Source organism: Zootoca vivipara, chromosome 3 (genome assembly GCF_963506605.1).
Source record: "Zootoca vivipara chromosome 3, rZooViv1.1, whole genome shotgun sequence".
Classification (NCBI taxonomy): Eukaryota; Metazoa; Chordata; class Lepidosauria; order Squamata; family Lacertidae; genus Zootoca; species Zootoca vivipara.
The window spans coordinates 10,537,675-10,561,101 of NC_083278.1; the positions used below are offsets into that span (position 1 = coordinate 10,537,675).

Genomic DNA, 23,427 nt, shown 5'->3' on the forward strand with positions numbered 1-23,427 from the left:
CTCCCGAGGTCTTAGAAAGGATTTTGCAGACAATACAGCCACAATTAGTCTCAAGACTCTCTTAATCTTACCAAGTATGAAACATTCCTGTGAATTTCTGATAATCCCTATTTCTACTGGCTTCAAATGGAGGTGAACTTTCGTATCTCTTTCCCAGAGAGTTTCTTTGTAGAATCTACCCAATCTATCTATTATCCATCTCTCATAATAATGCCCCACCCATTCACCATGCTGCTGACATACATGGTTATCTCATTTTATCATCTCACCAGTATGTAAGTATTGAATCTAACATGGAGAAATTAGAAATCCTTACACGTCAAGTCATATAGAATTCACTACATTAAGTGCAGGATCAAAGCTTAAGATCGAGATATTTTAAATTCCAAAATGGACAAAAAAGCAGAACCAAGCAATTCCTTCTCCCAAGGCATGGCAGTCTGAACTCAGTAGTGCAAAGGGAGGTATTACGATGACTTGTGATCTCAGGGCTACTTGATTCATAATGTTCACTATAAATGGAGACAACCTTCTTGTAGCAAGAAAATGAATGATGCGTAACAATCATTTGTGAGAACTGAGTTAATTTGGCCACAGGCTTGTGTTTGGAAGCTGCCAGTATCTTCCCCATTTGTGTAATCATAGCAGATGATTGACCAAAATGCGGGAGGCAGTGGGAGACAGGAGTGCCTGGAGTGCTCTGGTCCATGGGGTCACGAAGAGTCGGACACGACTAAACGACTAAACAACAGGCAGAATAAACATCCATGTTGTCACATCTAACAGTGTACATAGTTTTTCCCCTACACCTATGTAGCTTCCTAGACCCCCTATAACAGCGCGGGCAACTTCAGGCCCTCTGGGCTTCTCTGTCTGGTCCTTGGGATTTTTGCTGAAGTGGAACCCAAGGCAGGACCAATGTAGAGTGGGACTATGCAGTGGTACTGAGTACTTTGGGACAAAGCAAACAAGCTTCAATTTGGGTCATGGGTGGGACTGGCTTTTCACTTCTGACATTGGGATCATTTGAACAGGTTGTGAAAAGTGGAATTTGAAAGAAGATGTATGTAGACAACCAATGACTACCCTACCCATTTGGGGTGGAGAAAAGCTGATTTCTCATCTTCTCCACCATTTCCCCTTGTAATTCTATTTTTGATATCACCTTTTCCAAGGGCAGGATTGATTGTGACATAGAAATGGAGGGAGGAAAAATGTGAATTACCCACACTTCCTGTTTTCATCTTTTCCATGCAATAGCCAGACTAGGGTTGCCATATTTCAAAAAGTGAAAATACGGACACAAAGTTGTTGAGCTTTTTGGTTTAATTTTTGCGATTTATTATAAGTCAATTGAGAACCTGACTGTTGCTTTGCAGTGAACTAAAGTCATTATTCAAACCAAAGGTCTGAGAGAGATGTCCAAGAACCCAACTCCAGCCATCAAGATATATGAAGTAATTTTTTTGCAAACTGCAGAATTAATCTACTATGTTGGCCACCCAAGGAAAGCATCTGCATGGTGAGAGCCTGGTTCAGATATCACCCCCAATTTTTCTCCTATGTTTTGGGTAGACAGGCTGGGAAAAGAGCATACCTTCCCTCATGGGTGTAGTGAAGGGGAGGCAGCTGCCCCTAAATACATAAAAATAAATAAAAATCTGAGATTCTGTCCCTCCCTAACAAAAATCCTGGCCACTCCTATGCCTTCCCTACTCACCCATCTGGCCCACAAGTTCAGCTTCTGAAACCACCCAATGTCCACATGTAAGCATAACACTTCAATAGGACATGCATAAGAAATATCCAATGTGGATAGGCCCAAATAATGCAGAAAGCTTCCAGGTATTTTCTGAGATATCTAGTGTCTTGTTCTGGTCTATGTGCACCGGATGTTAGGCATGCATGCCATTTTGAAAAGCTACACATTCATACAAACATATAGTAAAACAGGCATGTGGGTGGGTGGGGAGGCCCATTCTTTCTCCCTGAAATGTGCAGGAATAAGATTAGGGGGAGGGTACTGTCCAAACTCAGGGACCCAGGTGGCACTGTGGGCTAAACCACTGAGCCTAGTGCTTGCTGATCAGAAGGTTGGCGGTTCGAATCCCTGTGACGGGGTGAGCTCCCGTTGCTTGGTCCCAGCTCCTGCCAACCTAGCAGTTCGAAAGCACATCAAAATGCAAGTAGATAAATAGGAACTGCTATAGCGGGAAGGTAAGCGGTGTTTCCATGTGCTGCTCTGGTTTGCCAGAAGCGGCTTTGTCATGCTGGCCACATGACCTGGAAGCTATACGCCGGCTCCCTCGGCCAATAATGCGAGATGAGCGCGCAACCCCAGAGTCGGTCACGACTGGACCTAATGGTCAGGGGTCCCTTTACCTTTACTGTCCAAACTAAGTTTTTTTAAAAAAATAAAATAAAAAAGCAAAAAGGGATGTAAGATTTCTAAATCTTCTAGGTAGAGTGCAGGTTGGCCTAAAAAAATAAAAATAAAATGTTAGCCCTTTCCTTATTTGAATGGAATAGTGGTTCCCTTATTGAAAAACAAAAACCCGGCTCACAAAGAAACGTGTGTTTTAAAAAGAAGAGGACAAGATTCTTCAAACAATGTTTAGTAAAGAAAAACATATTGCCTGGCCTAAAATAGGCTACGCAGTACAAAGGTATGAGTGAATTCAACTACCACATTTTTAGCCCTCCTGATTAGTCTCTATAAAGGTAATAACTGAACACCAATTCAGCCCTAGGTATTTAGTAGCTGCTGAATAACGAAGGGGATGAGGGCGGCTTATGTGAACAGTGTAGGATCAGGCCCATTATGTTTTCACTTCTAAAGGCTTCTGGCCTTGTAGCTGCATATGGAAGTAATGAACACTTTAAGAAATGTATTTGGAAATGCATATTTCATAAGCGAGTTTTGCAGTACTTTTAAACCAGTGCTTTGACTCTATTTGTTTTAAAATTGAATAACACAAAGTAAATCACTAACATCCATTTAGAAACCAGTAGCTGTTCTAAACATGCTGATACTGTACAAGTAGATATTTTATATTCCTCTGTAAGTGATCTTAGCAGCACAGTGGAGAGGTCTACCCTCTCATCTGCTCACGAGGATGCAATTTAAGTATTAAGAGCTACTTATATTTTCCCATAACTGTATATCAAAGATGCTTGTGGCACTCATTTTTCTTCTTATTGTAAGAGTGTAACAGAGGAGGATGTGATGCAAGACCCCCGCGCTGATTTTAATGGACAAGCAGAGTCATTTGTTGAACGCGAATGCAGTCCTTATTGCATTTTACTCAAGGCAGACAGACAAACAGCAGGCAGGCAGCAAGTTAAAAGGGGAGGAGGAGGAGAAGGAATGACAATTGTTGCTCTGGTAAACAAAGAGAGAGAGGGGAAGTGTCTGCAGCAGTGATACCATGAAACATCTGGTAGGCAACTTGGCTAATGAGAAAAGGGAATATGACATCTGTATTCAAGCCAACTCCCTATTACACTAGCACCAAGGTGCTGGTGCTATTTATTGTTACTTGAAAAGGCCCATTTGGCCCTAGCATTTTATGAATAAGCATAGATGGGAGAACTATTTTCAACACTTGACAACATTACTGAACAGACCATAAACTAAGAGCTTTATTTCATTTAAGATGAAGATAGCAGGGAGAGGTACAAGCGCAATGATTTTAATGCTCCTGGACTAGGTTCTTTTTACACCATACCTAAATGATCATTCTTTAAGGGAGTTTAAAAGTAAACAAATTAATCTATTTAACATCCAATTAAAATGGCAGGACACCAAAAAATGCTATGCTTTCATTTTAGTTAATGAATGGCAGTATGTTATCAATCACAGAAAAATTAGAAAAGCTTTACATGGCAATTATGGAGAACATCGTACGAGATACATTAAAAGGTTTTAGTCGGATGTGGAAAAGCCAGGCAAACACTTTAGAAAAGGGCTCTTGAAAGTGTTTATCTTTACAGCGAAGTCTATATGAGGGCTTCCATTACACATGATTTACAACCAGGGCATACCAAAGGAATAAATATTATTGCAGGGTATTGAATATACTGTAAAGTGTGGAACTATGATGCACACAGTACTTCCATTCAGGATACTTGTATAAAAAAAAAGTTTTTAAATGTGGGTTTTCACATCTTTTGCTCTACTGTTTAATCCACAATACATGCCAAGCACTTCAATGACATAAGGCAGAAAGGGCTAACACTTTAAACAAGCAAATAAATACGTCTTAGCAGATGTTCTTCTGTTCTACTAAGCACAGGATATAGGTTGCTTACTCTAATGGTCTGATGTTAGCACATCCAAGGCCTAGTTTTGTATTTAACTGTTGGATGGTATTTGCCCACTGCTTGTGCATGTAAAAATCATGGCTGCAGTTTTTAAAAAGAGTGCTTATGAGTTGGTCGGTGTTACATTTGTGAATTTACCGACATGGCTCTGTATTTCGTGTATTTGCATTTGTATTTTAATGCTTTGAATGTCTGCTGTGTGGCGCTTTGGCCACAGCTCATTGTGGAAAAGTGCCATACAAGTAAACTCCATCCATCAATTCAACTGAGAGACAGTTGAATTTCCAATATTCTGACATCCCCACTAACATCCACCATCCTTACAAACACCCAACTCTACTTTAGGAACAGGAAACATCATTTTGAAGCAATTTTATGCACTTGGACCAGGAAGCCTGAGTTCAGATTCCAGCCCACCAATGAAGTCACAGGAACAACTATTGCTTGAGTCATTTCCCTCTGCAAAATGAAAATATTGGTGACAGGCTTGTTTGTAAGGTTGAATGAGATACAGAAACAATGCCTGGTTAGAATGTTCTTGAGGAGAGTGAACTATACATAAAAAAATTTGTTTGGAGCCACATTGAAGAAAGGGACAAAAATTGAATTTAAATGAGGAGTGTGTATGGACCATGATTCAGCACCCAAAGTTCTTAACGAATGGCAGCAATATGCACATTTATCTGTCATTAAATTCACTGGGAGTTTTGTCGCTGACGTCCATGAGCTGATGTCTATACCCTTGACTGCTTGAGGACCAGAACTGTTAATTCCCCCCACAAAAATAACCATTTTATATAAAAATAATAATACTGTGCAGCATTGGAGTCACAGCATCAAAATTAAATTCTCTGGAAGCTATACCATATTGCTTTTGACTGCTGCAGAGTAGTTTTTACATCCTTCCTTAGCTGAATTGCATGGTGTACTTACCCAGTGCAGTAAGTCCTTCAGATATTGAAGTAAATATATACATTAGTACATGAGGCTCTAAACTGGTGATAAAACTCATGTGGTCCTGGGTGAGACATTCCAAGAGCGGATAATAAGACTGGCTTAGTTTTCGATATTGCTGGGGTTGGGGGAGAGGGGAGAGACAGAGAGAAAGAGAACAGGTGAAAAGTTACTCCATGTGGATTATTAACATATATTGCACATATTAACTTCAATGCATTAAACATATATTAACTTCAATGCATTCTGGATTATCTACTGCATTAAATCAACACTGGAAACAAACCCCAGTATATCCTGGGCTGTATTTAGTCAGTTCTGTAGACCACCAAACTGATGCCAAAGTAATCTGCATTTTGAAACTTGTATTAATTATGCAAATGCAGCCAGCTTATTCATATATCAGATCATTTTGCACACTTCGTTCTGTTAAGTATGGAAAGAGGAAAGGAGTTGCACAAGCACTAAAGATTTCCCCACTAACTAAGGCCAATATTCAAAGTATAGAACACACAATTCTGTCTATATGTTGACTTCCCTACTGGAGAGAGGAGAGAGAATTGTGTGCATTTGCGCACATGTAGGCATACTCTGTGGGGGAAAAGGGAGTGAGAATATGCACCATTGCCTCTAAGCAACAAAGCATCAGCCATAACACCTAATAATTTACCAGTTGTTATCCTTAACTTTTTAAAAACATTAGCAAATCTTGCTTCCATTCTGCAAACACAGATATGTTCCTGGCTGTTATTGGGGACATACAGCATGAAGGAGCAACAGAACAGCCACATAGCCCAAACAACATTCTGTTCCAGGCGTGGCTTTGTTTGTTCCTTGTCCTCTGAGAGTTAGTATCATGCCCTTAATTTTAAACCTAAGATTGAAGACAGTCTATTTCCAGGCTCTTACTGAAACCAGTGTCCTGGGCTGGATATGCACCAGAATTTAGCCTTCAAACTCTGATTGTAGCTTAATCATTTGGGGGCATGCGTTTTGAGGGAGAAATATACAACTCTCCTATTGCTGCCTTTTTAAAAATAATAATAATAATCACAGTACATTAACTCCTTAACAAAATTGTTCCTGTGGCATTCTACCACCTATTGGCTCTTCCACATATTCCACTGTTGAAAAGGCTGCACTGTTGAATAAGTGGCTTAGTCATGCTGGCCACATGACCCGGAAGCTGTCTGCGGAAAAACGTCGGCTCCCTCGGCCTATAGAGCGAGATGAGCACCGCAACCCCAGAGTCGTCCGCGACTGGACCTTACGGTCAGGGATACCTTTACCTTTTTATGTCATGCTTTTACAAATTTTATTTTTCAGTTTTATAGAAATACAATTCCAGTATTTTCCCAACACACACACGCAGCTTTTAGACCATGGTCATCTCTGATCAAAGTATGTGGGGATTTTACTGGAGGGGGAACTCGACTGGCCCTTCCAATTTATCTGGTACATGTCTAGCATATGCACAGCATATGTAGCTGCGGAAGACTCAAAACTACACTCGAGTCTAGGCCTCATGGATTAACTCAAACTTTCTTTGGGAATATTTTGGCAAGTAGTGAGAGTCAGCAGGTTTCCCCACTAATTTCTTTCTTTTTTTGCAGGGAAAAGGGGGGGTCTTTCATGCCCTGCTTGACTCGACTGCTTATACAATCAATGCATATCTTCTTGAACAATTAAAAATGGCTTCTGCATAGAACTGTTTATAGGTTAGCCATTGTAACGAGAGAGTCTGGCTTTATACGCTTGACTTCATTTTTCCACAGCCATGAATGGTTTTCTACAGGGTGAGTTGTATAAACCAATAAAAGGCAAATTTAAATAGCTAAGGCCCAGTTTATCTAGTACTGAAAGGACAATCGACTTGGTTCAATACTACAGTTTTGACAATGGCAGATTTTCTCTCTCCCGTATGCCAAGTAGTGGACTGTTAGTATCGTTGCCATTAAACCCATATGAATAGCTGTCAGGAGACTAATATTTCAGAAAATTTTTGCCCCAAATTTCATAAAGAAAGGGTGTTGGTGTGCACTGTTACAGAAAATGCATTATGGCAGCGAAGCTAAATTAGAACAATGTGGGAAACAGTTCTACTGCCATTCAGGAGAGGTATTAGACACAGAAGATAATTTGACCAATATCCTCTTAACCTTATGATGCATTTTAAATATTTTGAAGTGAATATTTATCCTTTGAGATAATGTAAATAGTAATGGTATATTTGACTCTAAGAATGCAAATAAATGCAGGTAGCTGAGACTAAAAAGAACTGCCTTTTGAGTTGTTCTAGATTCCCCCCCCCCTCTATTTTAAGCCTGTGGTGGTGATTTCATATTTTGCATAAAGACTCCCAAGATGAATAATTGCTTACTAGCAAGTCACTGTGGGATACTGAGAGCAGCATTTTGACAAAGGCCTGAAGTACATTGTCAAAGTGGTTGTCCCCATACAACTTGAAGACGCCAAAGCTGACATAATTTCCACACAAGGCAGATTTGAGTGCACAATAACAGATGGAAATACCCTTGAGTTTCAATGGATAAACTTGATCTTTCGACAGAGTCCCAAGGGAGAGGATCTGATTACCTGTTTGCAAGGAAGGGGGGGGGGGAGAGAATAAGGGATAAAGAGAGGAATTGACATAAGTAACTGAAAAAAATTGAAAACTGTGTTGCTTAACGTTTTTTCACTGGGTTTTTCTTATTATCTGAACAGCCCATCACATTTATATTCTAGAATAGTAAGATTTTAAAGGAATCACAACAATATATTTTAACAGAAGGTCCATAATAATAAAGAAAGACAGGAGGCACCAACCTGACCGTGGTTCTATATAGAGAGATTGATACCGAGTTCTAGAGCTTGCATATTCTAAAATACTGTAAATGGTCATTCTAAAATACATGGTTGTTTATATACAAACATTAAATACAGATCATAAACAGGTGGTTTACTTTTACCAGGCCATAAGAATGAATTACTGCGTTTAAAGCTTCAGTATTATTTCCCCTTATTCTAGTAATGCAATTATTTGGCATGCTTAGTGTGAGACAATGGCTATTTTGAGATCTGCTGAACAATTTACAGGCCTTTGTAAAGGTGCTACCTATGATAAAGAGATAAGACACCTGTCAATGGCCCTTGAGATATTGCAAAAAAAGGGGAGAAATACTGCACATCAAGCTGCTGGGCTGAAGGGAATATACAGTGGTACCTCTACTTACGAATAACTCTACTTACGAATGGAGCTCCATCCGCCATCTTGGATGCGGTTTAGATAGGATTTTTTCTACTTACGAATTTTTAGATAGGGTCGCTTCTACTTACGAATTTTTTCTCCCAATGCATTCCTATGGGATTCGACTTACAAATGTGCGTTCAGAACGCATTAAATTCGTAAGTAGAGGTACCACTGTAGTGATGAATACATGTAAATACCAAGGAATAGCCTCAAAAGAGGATACTGACCAGTTAACTGAGAACAGTTCTAAAATGGGTAACAGGATAATCAAGAGCAAAATGATCCAAAGAAAACACACTGGATTAAAACTTTTACATCATAGACTACCTGAGAAGTATCACTTTTAGGGGAAACTATTGTTGGTAATATGTAAAACACAACTTCCTGGGCTCTATCTATAAAAGAGTTGCCCTTGTTCCATCCTTCTGCACCAGGCAAACTTGGCCCTCTAGTTGTTTTGGGACAATTCCCATCACCCCTGACCACTGGTCCTCTTACCTAAGGATGATGGGAGTTGTAGTCCCAAAACAGCTGGAGGGCCAAGTTTGGCCATGCCTATTCTACCTAGTAAGGGGATTCACATGAACACTTGTGAGGGGATCAAGCTGGCTAGCACCCCCACCCGGCTGATTGGTCCAGAATTCTCCTATCCACAGCCCTACACACAGCATCTCTAACCCCTAATTCTAACTGGACAGAGAGCAATACTGTATTTACTCGAATGTAATGCACACCTTTTTTGGCCAAATTACATCATGGAACTTAGGGTGCGCATTAGATTTGATGGCACAATAGATTTTTTGGTTCCAAGGTTTTGAAAATTGAGGGGTGCATTAGATTCAATGGTGCATTAGATTCGTGTAAATGCGGTATTCTAATTTTTCACAAAGCATAATGTTGCCGAGTCTCCACCCCCCGCAACAGATCTCCAATACCTCACAAATTATTTTTTAGCCAACTTTTTAAGGAAGCTAGAGAGCATCTTGGGGGGGGGATTTCAGGACACACATGCTCTGAGAATTACAAGAATCTCAAATTGATCAAGGGCACATTGGAAGTGGCAGCTAGGAAGCTGGATAATAAGCAGGCAGCAAACAGAACAATGAGCTGCTTCAGTGCACCACTCATTTCCAAACTGTGCATTCCCTGAGAGGTGTGGCCACCACACATACTGGGAGAAATATAGGCTTATTTCCAGGATGCTTTTGATGAATGATGCTATCAACCTGGAGTTCTGTTCTATATGCTACGCACCTTCTGACCTAATAACAGAGCTACTAAAAGCTTGTGATGATAAGAGTGCAACATGCAATCATCTTCTCACCTATTTCCTTGCTTGCTGGTGTTTAAATTTCACTTTGATTACATAATTCCAGTGCTATCTTTGATATTGTTCTCATCTTTTTGGAAGACATGGAGGGATGGGACAGGGGTCAAGCACACCCACCACCCACTGTTTCAGTCTTCCCCAACCATCAACCTCCATATGTTTTGGACTCCAACTCCCATAATCCCTGACCACTGGCAAAGCTGGTTGGGGCTGATGGAAGTTGTGGTCAAAACATCTGGAGGATACCAGGCCGGGTAAGCTTGCACTATTGGGATAATTTCCTATTAATGAGGCAGCTGGCACAAACCTTGTGGTTTGCTTTCAGTACCTCTACTGCAACCTTGATCCATCCCTTGCTGTTAGGGGAGGGGAAGTGAAGGCGGGAAGGAGAGGGCATATTCAACAGGTTGCAGTTTCAAGTTACAGAAGCGGACTTAGCAATAGGCTAGACAATAGTGACTCTTTAGCAGAAAAAGGGCTTAAAAATTAAAAGTGAAGCAAGAAAACCACCAACCCTGTTTCAAAATAAAACTAATTTTATTTGAACAGCATGCGCCACACCATTGCAAGATGCAGCAGTAGAGTATGGATTCTAAGAGTAACAGAACTGAGGCATTCTTTAAATCAGATTGACATGCTCCAAGTTTCACTAAAAGAATAAAATATTGTGTGATGTTAAACTACACGAGTTTATCAAATGCTAAAACTGCCAATACATAGACCTACAGAATGTAAATACCATGAGTGCTCAGTATAAAGGAACAAGAGTTGTTAACGGGGCAAAAAATATAGTCCATTATTAAAATGGGCAATCTATTAAAACTAATATTTATTACACAGCAAAGAACAATTTAACATTTTTTAAGAGGCATTATTTTATTACGTTGCTAGGGTGGAATGGATTACAACACTAAGCTTTCCACAATAGATGTTCTAGAAGCAATTTAAAGTTCATTAGAAATAATGTCCCTGGCTACTGGAAAATGGGGTAACTGTAATCCACAGCCAAATGTTACCTGGGCTATGAGAACAGGAAATTGTTCTGTGCTACTGTGACTAACCTTGAATCTGACCCTGAACAGTAACTGCTAGAACAGCTGAAAGCTCCGGCAAAATTAAAAACTTACATCAAAGTATATCATGACAGAATGTAGATAAATAAAAAACAGCATATTGAAAATATTACTTTTTCTGTCAGTCTTTCGTAATGGCGAGGTAGTAAGAGCTGCTAAAAATACAAGGGGCTCCAGTTACAAACACTAGAACATATATTAGGATCTAGAACAATTACGTCTCACTTTCAGATACTTAGCACATCTGAATCTATTATACCTATATGCACAGTTTTCGATTAGCCTACACTATCATGGAACACAACTGAAGGCCAAGTCTGGTGTAGTGCAGGGGTGGTAAAATGATGGACCACTTAGTGCTTAAATGGTTACCTGGATTCCACTCAGACATGTGCCCTTAGTCGACAGTGTGATGCCAGAGGAGTGCAAATATAGCACAGAGTGGTATCAATAGGCAGTGGCTTTCCAGCATGCCCAAAAGGAGCTGTTTCAGTCCTACCTGGAGATCCCAGGGATGCAGTTTGGAAATTTCTGCATGCATCTCTGAACACTGATTGCCCCCTCCAAAATACTTTGCTATTTAGGGGCTTGAGCAGGCCATTCCCCTTCTCTCCTCCCTCCCACTTCCAACTGACATCCTCAACTTACTGGGTCTCAATTGTCCTCAACATTCAACAGGCCACGTAAGTTCACAGGTTCTTGTGGGGTTGTTTTGATTTTGTTTAACTTTTTAAAAACACATAAACAAACTGATATACTTCTTTGAACGTAGGGAATTTCCAAGTATACAGGAGCTACTAGCTTATTTTTCAAATTGCCTTATTTTGCTTCCAGCCTGATAGGCAAAGGATCACGCAAGTGTGGTGCTAGAGGGATGAGGGCTTCCCTGTTGGAATCTGTCCCTAAGGTTAGTGTATACAAAGCAACCTGCTGTCCAGAAATAGTTTAAACTCATCATCTCTCACAGTAGGCCTTGCAAATATCAACGTATCTGGAAGCTAAATCTTGCTTAATGAGAATGAGAAACCCCTTTGTTTCTAAAAAGGCAAAGTGATATATATATATATATATATAAAACAAAGCATCAACAGTTGCTCACCGTAAGTGCAAATCATCTTACTGGCCTCCCTGAAGAGGAGAATTCCATTAGGAGAAGACACATCAAAATTTAAACGCTGCGATCTGGGGGGGGGAAAGTAGCAACATCTCTTCAAATAACCCAATAAAACAAACATTAATCATACATGCTATAACAGTGAACTCGGGTACTGAGTTATGATGGTCAAACAGCTAAATCAGGGGTGCTGAGAAACCAGAGGGAGGTAGACGCAGGAAAACCCCCAAGACTTGCCGAAGTAGGAAAGAAAACACAGAGAGGCTGAGTGGGGAGATGTACCCCAAAACAGTCCAATGGGGGCTGAGCATGTTAAGCAGCCACAGAACACTATGTAATTGTTGGGATGCGGAGGGCAATGGAATATATTCTCTTAAAAGAAGGTATGTCTTGCTGGCTGGAACACGGGACAGGAGCCCCCTACACTGCAATGTTTCATTGCAATCTCAACTTATATTCAGGAAACCCCTGAAGCTTTCTGTTGCTTTGGTGGGCAGACATTTTAATGTTACTAAAGTATATGTTCTTGTTTAAATATATAAAAGTATTTTAAAAACAAAACTAAACAAAAAACAGCACTATGAATGGTTTATTGGTGGTTTAAATGGTTGTTATAGTTATGTTTTCATTTATTGCATCTTCTGAACTTCTGTAAACAGCTTCAGTGCTATTTTGTGAAATGCTAGATTAAATTAAATTAAATTAATAATTAAAATAATGAAGGAATGGAGCAAAATTCATTTGCATATAGCCAGGCAAAGCTTTGTGGATACCAGAAAGACCTATCGGATTTTCAGTTCTCTACAAGAAGCTGCAATTTTGTATGGCACCAAAATGCTTTGCAAAACGTGTGTATTACATACGCTGTAGAAAATGGTAACATCTGGCAGATGGAAGAAACTGAAGCAAACCCTAATTCTATCATAATGCACAATTTGATACCCTGTAACATATTTTCACCATGTCAAAGTGTATTGTATTATGCATTTTAACCTGTAAAACCTAATTCAATACACAACTCCAGAAAAAGCAAACCCATCCCTGATGATGTTCTCTAAAGGGAACAATACAGGCTTTTTGCATACCAATGGGTAGATGAATACCATGAATATGCAAAATAGTTCAATGAGTTTCCTCATTTGAAGATTTAATCTACTAGCACCTCTTTGCATTGTGAGCATTTGTAAATGTGTCTCCAAAAACTTTCTCCTATAATGTCTCCTTAGCATTATTAATTTTAGAGACATGTGATATAGATAAATGAATGTTAAGATTGTCCAGCTCTCAGCCTAGCCTACCTCACATGGCTGTTGTGAAGGTAAAAGGGGACAGGGGAAGACAATGGGCACGGCCTTGAGCTCCTGGATGAAAGATCAAGTTCCAAATATAGAACAAGCAACAAATTTGTGCAATTTCACAACTCTCAGAAAAACATATGCATACAAAACATTTTGCCAAACTCGATAAACGTATGTTTGTGTTATAGTGTAGTCCATAGGACTATTAACTTGTTACAGCTGTAAGGTGTTTAATTATTATTGGGTTGTATTTGTTGATTCATTTTGTATTTTATATTTTTGTATCATCATAATCATTATTACATTACATGTCCTTTACCAACAGGTCCCAGGGCAGGTTACAACACTTTAAAATTAAGTGTTAATAACAGTTAAAAACAGTTCATAGCCATAGGAATTGGGTGGGTCCTAAAAACACACACATCTCAGCTGTCAAAGGCCAGGGTTATGATGTTTACAGTATATTAATAAATAGCAGCCCAGTGATGACAAGCAAACTAGAAGTGGTTGCATGGGGGATCTGGAAAATCGGAATTGAGGTGTGTGTGTGTGTGTGTGTGTGTGTGTGTGTGTGTGTGAACTTCAATACCATGAGGGAACTTCATTTATTTCAAGGGAGTTCCTTCCATGCAAAATATGCATGCAAAAAATCTATGATTTTTTCTGTACAAGTGGCAAACCACTTGGGGAGTGAAATGTTGCAGACACAAATTAAGTGCTTTAGGAAACATTCCCCAGTATCCTCCTCCATCCTACTTGAGGTAGTTCCCCCCCCCACTGGAATGGGCCCCTCCTAAGTCTCAGGTGGGGTTGTTGACATCCCTTCCTCTGGCTGCTTAGCATTAAACGTCCTTAGCAATGGTGCTGCTTGCTGAGTGCAAAAGCTTTAGAGCTGCTCTGAGTTTTCTGTTCCAATGTCCAAATGACGTACTCTTTCTTTCTAAAAAATGAAAACTAAGTGTCTGGGGGCCCTGCTGGCACCCAAATCCTACTCCTTCTACCTATTTGTCAGCAGTCCTGACAATGATCAACTTGTAGAGAATCCTACGCACATTTATTCAGAAGCAAGTCCCACTGGGTTCAATGAGGCTGATTCTCAAAGTCAGTGTGCACAAGACGTAGACTGAGTAAGTCCCATTGAACTTAATGGGATTCACCACTGAGTAAAATCTTCACAGGACTGTACTGTGTAAGAACTTCAAGGACTGCAATTGTTTGTGTGAACGTGGCCTTAAGGTGTGACCTTTCAACATCAACTTTTGGCAAAAGACCCCAGAGGAATCTCAGATGTGATTTCCACAAAAGCAAAATAAAGTTTGTACATAAGTAAGTAAAACTTTAATACGGTCCATGGCAATGGTAGCTGTATATTCCAAGTATGAAAATATACTAAAATCTCTAAAGGGAACTATCAGGAAAGTTGAGCATGCCTCTAATTAATTCTACCTGTTTTGCATCATCTCAGCCATGAGCTTCAGAATAGGAGTAGTACATGCTGGTTCACGATACCACAGCTCAATAGCTCTTTGAAGAATAGGGAGATATGACGGGTATCTTTCATAATGTAGGTTAAAGATAAAATTCTTAATAAAAGATGCTCATCACACACAGCTTCATTTCTAAACTTACTTTTAAAAACATGACTAAGGTTTGAGGTCTATTCTTTAGCTGCTATAAATTATCTCTGAAACCAAGCCAAATTGCTTCAATAGAGAATCTTAATGTGCACTAACTGAAGATCTTGTTTTGTAGTCGTATCAATCACTAGAGAATCAAAGAACTTGCTGACAGGGGTCCAACTTCTGGCAGCCCAATAACAGCAGAGGCAAATTTAATGAAAGAATCAACCATGCTAAAGTTAGAGGAACAGTTTAAGAACAGACAACACTAATAAAAAACCCCTATGTAGCTACAAAAGAAGAAAAACAAGGATATTAATCAATATATCAATGCTCCTAGTCCTAAATGGAAAGCCATCAGAGCAAAATGCTCTGATAACTTCCGCTGTAAAAACTCTGCAGATATCGTGATATGGCTAGCCAGTTCAATCAAAACTGAGGAGCTCTAGCAGTAGGTATTTGGAGATAAAGTTTAGGTGATGGAAACCCAAAGGAAGAATGGCTTCTGGCACCCTTGATTTCATGGATGCCTAGAACAGTGACAGAAGGAACTTCATACACAGTTCATTCAACTTTTTTTAAAATATCTGCTTTCCTTCATTGATAACTTGGATGTTCTGCGTTCTTAGCAAAAATAAATAATTTTAATGGAGTTTCTGAACATAAAGTAGATATTAGATTGCTGCAATATCTCCTGTTTTAGGGAGGGTCCTGACTTTGGCAGCTGAGCCAGTCTACTTGATTCTGCCCTGATGACTCTCTCCTTAAGCAAACAGGAGGGCCTCCTCCTTCAGGGATTTTGAGCACAGGCTCCCTGTCTGGTGATGTAGGCTTTTCTGGCAGCACTGTAGGTCATGATGTGAATGTAGTTACCTGTCAACTTGGAAGGCAAATGTGATGGGCCTGAGCGCATTATTCTGGGTTCTAAAACCTGATCTTCCTACTGGACATTCTGGAGGCTAAGAGACGAAGACTTCTGGCAATGGGATGTCCATTGGTCAGAGTGGCACCTGTTGTGGATATTATCCTAAAAAGATTGCTCCTTTGGGCAGTCTAAGTTTAGCTGAGCTGGCAAAACCTACCAAGTGAGGGAGCAAAAGATCGCCGCCAGAAGCCAAAACCTATGGGTTTGAACCCTTGGAATTTCAGAAGTAGGGTCTACATGGTCTGGAAGGGTGTATTGCGCTTTATAACGTGCCTATGGACAAAAATCTTATCTCCCAAAGTCTGGCCAGGGGTTGCGGGCAAGCATTTTGTGCAAGAAGGGGAAATTGAAATCTTAGGACAAATGGATAATTATGGACAAATTGATAAGACTTGAATTTCCCCTCCTCCACTAAGCCCCCCCCCCACTAAAGTTTGATCTGCAGACATCAATATATAAGCAATCAAATGTACACTGGAATCAAATTTACTTTAAAAGTTATGCTACACTTCTGAAAGCAGTGTCTAACACAAACTCATTCAAATGAATAAAATCAGAATGCAATCTCATTAACAGAGTTTTCAGTAGTCATGTGACTTATCTCAAGAAACTACACACTTCGATCATGTTATAGGACCTGTTTCTTTAGGATTATCACAAAATAGGTCCTGTAACATGATCAAAGTGTGTAGTTTCTTGAGATAAGTAAATGTTTGAACCGCATGACTACTGAAAACTCTGTTAATGAAACTGCATTCTGATTTTATGCTTAAGGGCACATGGTCTTAGAAAATATTGTTCCTGTATTTTCAAAAGTACCCTGCACACCTAATATGTTGTATTGCTGAATATACAAGGAAAACCAACTTCCAAAATATAACACTTGAATCACTGACAGCTTGACATATCAATATTTTAAAAGAAATGAATGACTTTCATATTCATGATATTTTTAGTTTCATGCACCTTCCCTCGCAATACTTCAAGAACAGCCTATATACCTTACCACCAGAAATGTCTTTAAAATATTTGGAGATATTTTAATAAAGCCTTATGAGAGATCAAATAACAACTTTGTAACAGATTTTTCTATTATTGCACATATTTGCTCTTCATCCTTTGCCCACAGGGAAAAACTATAAATCTTTTCTCAACTGAATGAACACCATTTATCATATTCATTTTCTTGTCAATACAATTATGAAAAGCCTTTGGCCTTTTTCCAAGGAGCCTGATTTGTTACAGAAACCCAATTAGTATAAGCAAGCCTGCTACAAACAATCCTATTTTGCAGGATAATGTTACTATTCGGCTTGCTGGGTTATTCGCTTCTAAACATTACCCAAGAACTGTTATAATATATAAAACATAATAATTCCCAGGTTAAAGACCAAGTCAAAGATGTTATGAATTCTGTTCATCTTTGCCATCTAGTGGACAGAAGTAAAATCAGAGTGGTTTCCTCAAATCTGAAGAGGATATCTAAGGGGGTCACCACTAGCAAATTTAAGACAACTTTTGAATCTTTTAAAAATGTTGTTCATCTGAAATGGAAGCATATGACTGATGATGTCTGCTTCATCTTTTGCCCTCTTCCTTTTATTCTACTTGCCGCTGAATCATTTTTATACAATTTTAATATTTCTAGGTTTTAATCTGCATACTGCTTGGATTTATTTTTTATTTTTTACATACAGTATAGGGAATCAAAAAAATTAAAAATAAAATAAATAAATCCTATTTTTAGAGTGAGGAGTCTTTTTTCTTTCTTTCTAAAAACACCCAAACCACAAAAGGCAGGAGTAACACAAAAACCAGTTTAAACATTACTTAAGAAAACCTGCAACTGGAACATCTTAAAATTGCTAAAGCCCAAAAGAAACACTTTATATACTATCCACCTGATGATGATGATGATAACAATCATAACAACAACAAACAAACAAATAATAATAATAATAATAATAATAATACCCCGCCCATCTGGCTGGGCCTCCCCAGCCACTCTGGGCGGCTCCCAACAGAATATAAAAAACATGATAAAACATCAAACTTCCCTAAACAGGGCTGCCTTCAGATGTCTTCTAAAAGTCAGATAGTTGTTTATTTCCTTGACATCTGATGAGAGGGCATTCCACAGGGCAGGTGCCACTACCTAAGGTGGGCAGGTCATAAAGGTCCAGAAAGCCCATGGGTTTGTAGGCTTCAGACCCTTAAATTCCCTAAGAATTCAAGTTGCTCAACTTGCTAACCTTTCAATCCCACAAGTGAGCGCCCAACATTTGCAGACAAAGTAATTTTGGTTTTCTAGCACAGCGTAATAGAAGACTATTATAGAAGGGACACGGGTGGCACTGTGGGTTAAACCACAGAGCCTAGGGCTTGCCGATCAGAAGGTCGGCGGTTCGAATCCCCACGACGGAGTGAGCTCCCGTTGCTCGGTCCCAGCTCCTGCCAACCTAGCAGTTCAAAAGGACGTCAAAGTGCAAGTAGATAAATAGGTACCGCTACAGCGGGAAGGTAAACGGTGTTTCTGTGCGCTGCTCTGGTTCGCCAGAAGCGGCTTTGTCATGCTGGCCACATAACCTGGAAGCTGTACACTGGCTCCCTCGGCCAATAATGCAAGATGAGCGCCGCAACCCTAGAGTCGGTCATGACTGGATCTAATGGTCAGGGGTCCCTTTACCTTTAATAGAAGACTCAAATAATGGAAATCTTACAGCATGCGTAATGTCACATGAGAGATCACATAGTTACTTATACAGTAATGACTTAAATATACTAAATACAATTTCTTCAATGGGTGGATTATGACGATAATAAAAAGAAATCAGAAAGGAGCCCCGACAGCAGAGGTACATCACACTGCAAATTAAAGGGCTTTAAATTTATCTAAGTATTGCAGGCTAACAATAGAGTAGGAGAATAATTAGGGATTAGTGTGGCACAACCCCCGCTCTGCCAAAAGTGACCTCTTTGTGGTCTCTCTCCAAATGTTGCCCTCTCAGTTAATGGTATGATTGCAACTGTACTGTAATTTTAGCTGATTACACATTAGTTCATTTAGCTTTGTTTCCTCTTCCCCACTGTGCCACACTATTAAACTAATGCAAGGGACCTGGTATCCCTCTGTGCACAGAGCCGGCATTGTCATAGTGTAATAAGGATACATCCAGTCAAACAGCATGGTGTAGCTGGTCTTTGTGTTCAGAGCAAAGGCAATCCCTCGAAGATCTCTCGCCAGTCCGATCAACATACGCTGTCAGTGGGAAAGAGACACAGTAATTGATTTTCACGTTAGCACAGAGCAGATGGAGTCATGATCAGCCAATAATGAGCACAATATCTGATTTTAATTCATTAGCGTAAACGTCTTTTTTTTCTTTAAAAAAAACTAGAGCTTTTAAGTCTCCAACTTAAATATTAATATTAATCAAGTGCTTTTTGCACAGCAATAAGCTTATCAATAGAAATAATAAGATGAATTCAGCTTGAAACAGTAGATATGAAATCATATAATTAATTAAAGCCCAGAAGACACATTAAACAGAAAGCAACTTCCATTATATCCCCCTTTTCATTTTTTTTTCTTTTTAATTCTCACTGATGTCACTCTTCCAACTTGGTTATCCCTCAGAAATAGTCTGAGCAAAATTTATTTAGCTGTTTAGTTTTAGGTTTGAAACAAGAATAGATGCTAAGTATGGGGTATGAATATATATTTCCATAATGATTATTTAGTATATTCATTATTGAGTATATATACAGCAAAATGCAATTCACTGAAAACATTTATTATTATTAAATGTTTGCTTTTAAAGATTGACCCATGCATCCTTTTTATAAAACAGATTCAACTGCTGAAATTGTTTAAAAGACAATTCCTAAAATCATATATGTAGAGTTCAAGTGTACATGGCTGTCCTCTCTCTAGGAGAGAAAAGTGGTGCTTTTAGGTACCGGTATGCCATTTTTAGACTGCAAAAAATGGGGGTTGACATTGCCATCAGCATATGGTTAGCTCTAAAATGAGAATGTTAATCAGACTGACTCGGAATAGGAATTCTTTGGTCTGAAGGTTAATCAGATGGGTTTATCATAAGAAATATAGTTTGCTAGAATTATGTTTACTGCAAGGCAGGGCTAATTTGAGGCATCAATTATATTCAGCCACCCTACTGAATTCGCAACATAGCACCTATGCAGCCTGTATCACCTACACCGACAACGTATGGACCCAAACTAACAAGAATGAAAAGGAGCCAAGTTCCCCATCTCACCCTTTTTTAACAGAAAACAACTACAAAAGTCATGCATTTATTTTTATTTTTGGGACAGGTAACGCCGCAGGGCAGCTCGGAAACTTGGGGAGTCCCTGAAATGCCTTGCTAATGGTGCAAATCTACTCAGAAATATGGGACCCTTCCCTGAATCTCCCCAATTCATATAGGAATTTGGGGTACACACAGAACCAGTGCAGACTCCTAGTAAAGAAGTTATAAATTAGCATGATATTGTGTCCATTTTTTGCACCATTGTTTCTCTCCTTCCCTTCTGCCATGTGCTGTTCTGGGGGTTCTCCTGACCCCCACCCACCCAGCAGACTTGGAGGCGGCACAGGGAGGATGACGGAGACAGTTCCATTGCAGTAGTTGGAGTCCTTACACTGGTTTTCACTAACAGAACCAGGTAATTGAACCCTGTCCTTTGATTTATATTTGCCTTTTTCTTCTTCTTGTGGAAATAGATTTATAGCAAACCGCCCTAGTGGGGAGCAATGGTAGGATATCCAGCAATGAGGGCCCAGATCTGCAATACTCTACGCGGAAACCTGCCCTTCCCCATGATTAGAACTAGAAACAATAACACAAAGCAAAGAAACAAATGTAAATGTGCTTAATCTGCATAAGTTATACAGGAAAATCCAGGTTATTTTGTCAAATATATTTTATGTATATTTGCAATGGTGTAGGGAGGGTGAGCACAGTGATGGGCCTTTATTCAGAAGTGATAACAACATTTGCTAGAGTCTTGGAGTGCAGTGGGGTATGGAGCACCCCCACTTTATCCACATAACAATATCCTGTGAGGCAGGCTAGGCTGAGACAGTGACTGGTCCCAGGTCCTCTGTGAACTTCATGGATGATCAGGGATGGGAACCCATGTCTTCAAAGCCATTTCTCTGTCTCTCCCTCCCCTTGGGGTTTGGCTATGGGGATCCAGCACTTCAAAATTTAGCACTATACCACTGAACACATGACTATTTTGTATTACTTGTGTTTCTACGAACATCACTATAAGGTCCCCTCACTCCCTTGACCTAATTCAGTCCAAATTTCTTTACATTTCTGGCAAAATACATTGAGTATAAGTAACACAGCCACTATTTTGAATAGGCAGCTTGGAGAATATAACCCACTGAGCTTAGAATCTGGGATGGGACTTAGTGTGTCAGGAGGGGGAAAGGGCACTTTACAATTATATGGCTTGGACAGGACCTGGTTATGCTACAATTCTCTTTCTGGGACTAGACGTACAATGAGACCTCAGAATGGACCTTGTCACAGAAACCTTTCTATGACCAAGACTACACTGATGTGCTGCCTGTCATTCAATACAAATGATGTGACAGTATGAATAATTCCAACTACCCAAGTCATTTCTCAAAACCCTGTTTCTTCTATTAGTTCTTTTACTTATGATTTCCAGATGAAGCCTGCTTCCCCTTATAAATGTTCATCATTTCCAATGGCAAATGTATATAACTTACAGTAGCAAAGTCAGCCATTACCTAAAGCAGGCTTCTTCAACCTCGGCCCTCCAGATGTTTTTGGCCTACAACTCCCATTATCCCTAGCTAGTAGGACCAGTGATCAGGAATGATGGGAACTGTAGTCTTAAAACATCTGGAGGGCTGAGGTTGAGGAATCCTGACCTAAAGCAACACAGTGTATGGTTACAGAGATCATAGAAATCACAGCTTTGTAGCGTTGGAAGGGTCATCTAGGTCAACTCCCTGCAATGTAGGAATCACACCCAAAGAATCCCTGACAGACGACCATCCAGTTTCAATTAAAAAGGAGAGTCTACCGCATTTGGAGGTTGGTTTATTTAGTCCCTAATGACTCACACCGAAATCCATGCAACAAAGTCAATCTGGGACAGTTCAGAGAAGGTGAAACCAGTCCACCTCTCCTTTCAATGGCTGGTTTAGTCTTCACTGCTATGGATCCCAACACATCTTGGACTGCAGGAAGCACCAAGATGCTTTCCAACCTATCCATCACCCTCAGGTCTCTACAAAATACACACTTTCCCTCTGTACAAAGATTCTGTGATAATAATAGGGGCTAAATAAATTTAAAGTTATGAATAAGTGTGAAAAATACCAATCACATGTCATATGAAAGAAAAAGAATGTGAGAACTATGTGTTTTTGTTGGGTCATCATTTGTTGTTTAAAACAACGAGCATGGAGAACACACCATACACTGTAAGTCTAAGCGGAGAGAATCATGAATGGTAATTCATGAAGTTCCACTGAGCCTCACTAGCCAGAAGATCCTACTTATTCCAAATGGTAAAAACAAATGCTCAAATTGAACAGATGCCCCAAACATTTATGTGATCACATGCTGACACTAATAGGATGTTAAGGCCACCAAATTCATTCATTCATTCATTGTAAGACCAATAATCAACTTACTAGTCCATGTTAGGCTCTCAAAGCAGGTGTAGACTCATTATTTTCAGATTTCAGTAAGATGAATCTATCTAAAAGTATAGATTTAAGGTGGCATGGTCTGGAAAAATTCAGAAGAGGCCTTTAACAGTAGTCTCATTGCATGATTTATTTTCTTGTTGCAAGATTTGTGTGATATTAAGGGAGGCAGAAACAGGGATAAGCAACTGGCTTTTTAAAAATAAAAAACCCCGCTTATTTGTTTATATCCTCAAAGAACCTCAAATGGCTTGCATCTAATCTGAGGAACATAAGGTTACTGAAGGATCACAACACATGTACCACTGAGATACATTCATTCCTGGGATGCATAGTAACCACTGTCAAACTATGTAGTTATTATGTGAAGGACTGAATGTGAAAATGTGCAGAGAGAATTTTGGTAACCAGAACTCAGATGAATAAGCACATTTCCATTTTGAAACAATTACTGCCTATCTCATAATTACAAATAAAAGAACAGGCAGGCTGCTTTAAAAGCCACTTTGCTAGGCCTGTTGCTGATTCCCCCCCCCCACAATTTCTTAAAATAAATTTCCGCGGCTTTCTAAAAGTAACAGCAACATGGGGGCAAAAGACCCATCAAAACCGAAATTGCAATTTGACAGCCCGCGCACCACATTGCTAACTTGTTCCAAGTGGAGCCAGACAAGATAACCCATTCAAACACCCCAAAACAGGATTTTCTAATGGGAAGTCTGACAGACCTTTAACTATAGTTGCACTTCTGGGTGCAGCTATAATATTACCCTCATAATTCTACTATATAATAACAGCCGGGGAAAAGGTGAAGGGTCAT

General features: G+C 39.6%; 1 protein-coding gene across 4 annotated transcripts in view; it reads right to left on the minus strand.

The window, feature by feature from the left end:
- Positions 1 to 23,427, minus strand: part of RANBP17 (RAN binding protein 17) — a 160,567-nt gene that overhangs the window by 28,766 nt on the left and 108,374 nt on the right. For 3 of the 4 annotated variants that reach the window (XM_035110145.2, XM_035110144.2, XM_035110143.2), the window contains exons 20-24: positions 19,057 to 19,145; positions 14,789 to 14,896; positions 12,030 to 12,112; positions 7,658 to 7,872; positions 5,257 to 5,395 (exon numbers count right to left, since the gene is read on the minus strand). In XM_035110145.2, the coding sequence (XP_034966036.2) occupies positions 5,257 to 5,395; positions 7,658 to 7,872; positions 12,030 to 12,112; positions 14,789 to 14,896; positions 19,057 to 19,145 (634 nt within the window). The remainder of the gene's footprint in view (positions 1 to 5,256; positions 5,396 to 7,657; positions 7,873 to 12,029; positions 12,113 to 14,788; positions 14,897 to 19,056; positions 19,146 to 23,427) is intronic. The other variant, XM_035110147.2, reaches the window with a different exon arrangement.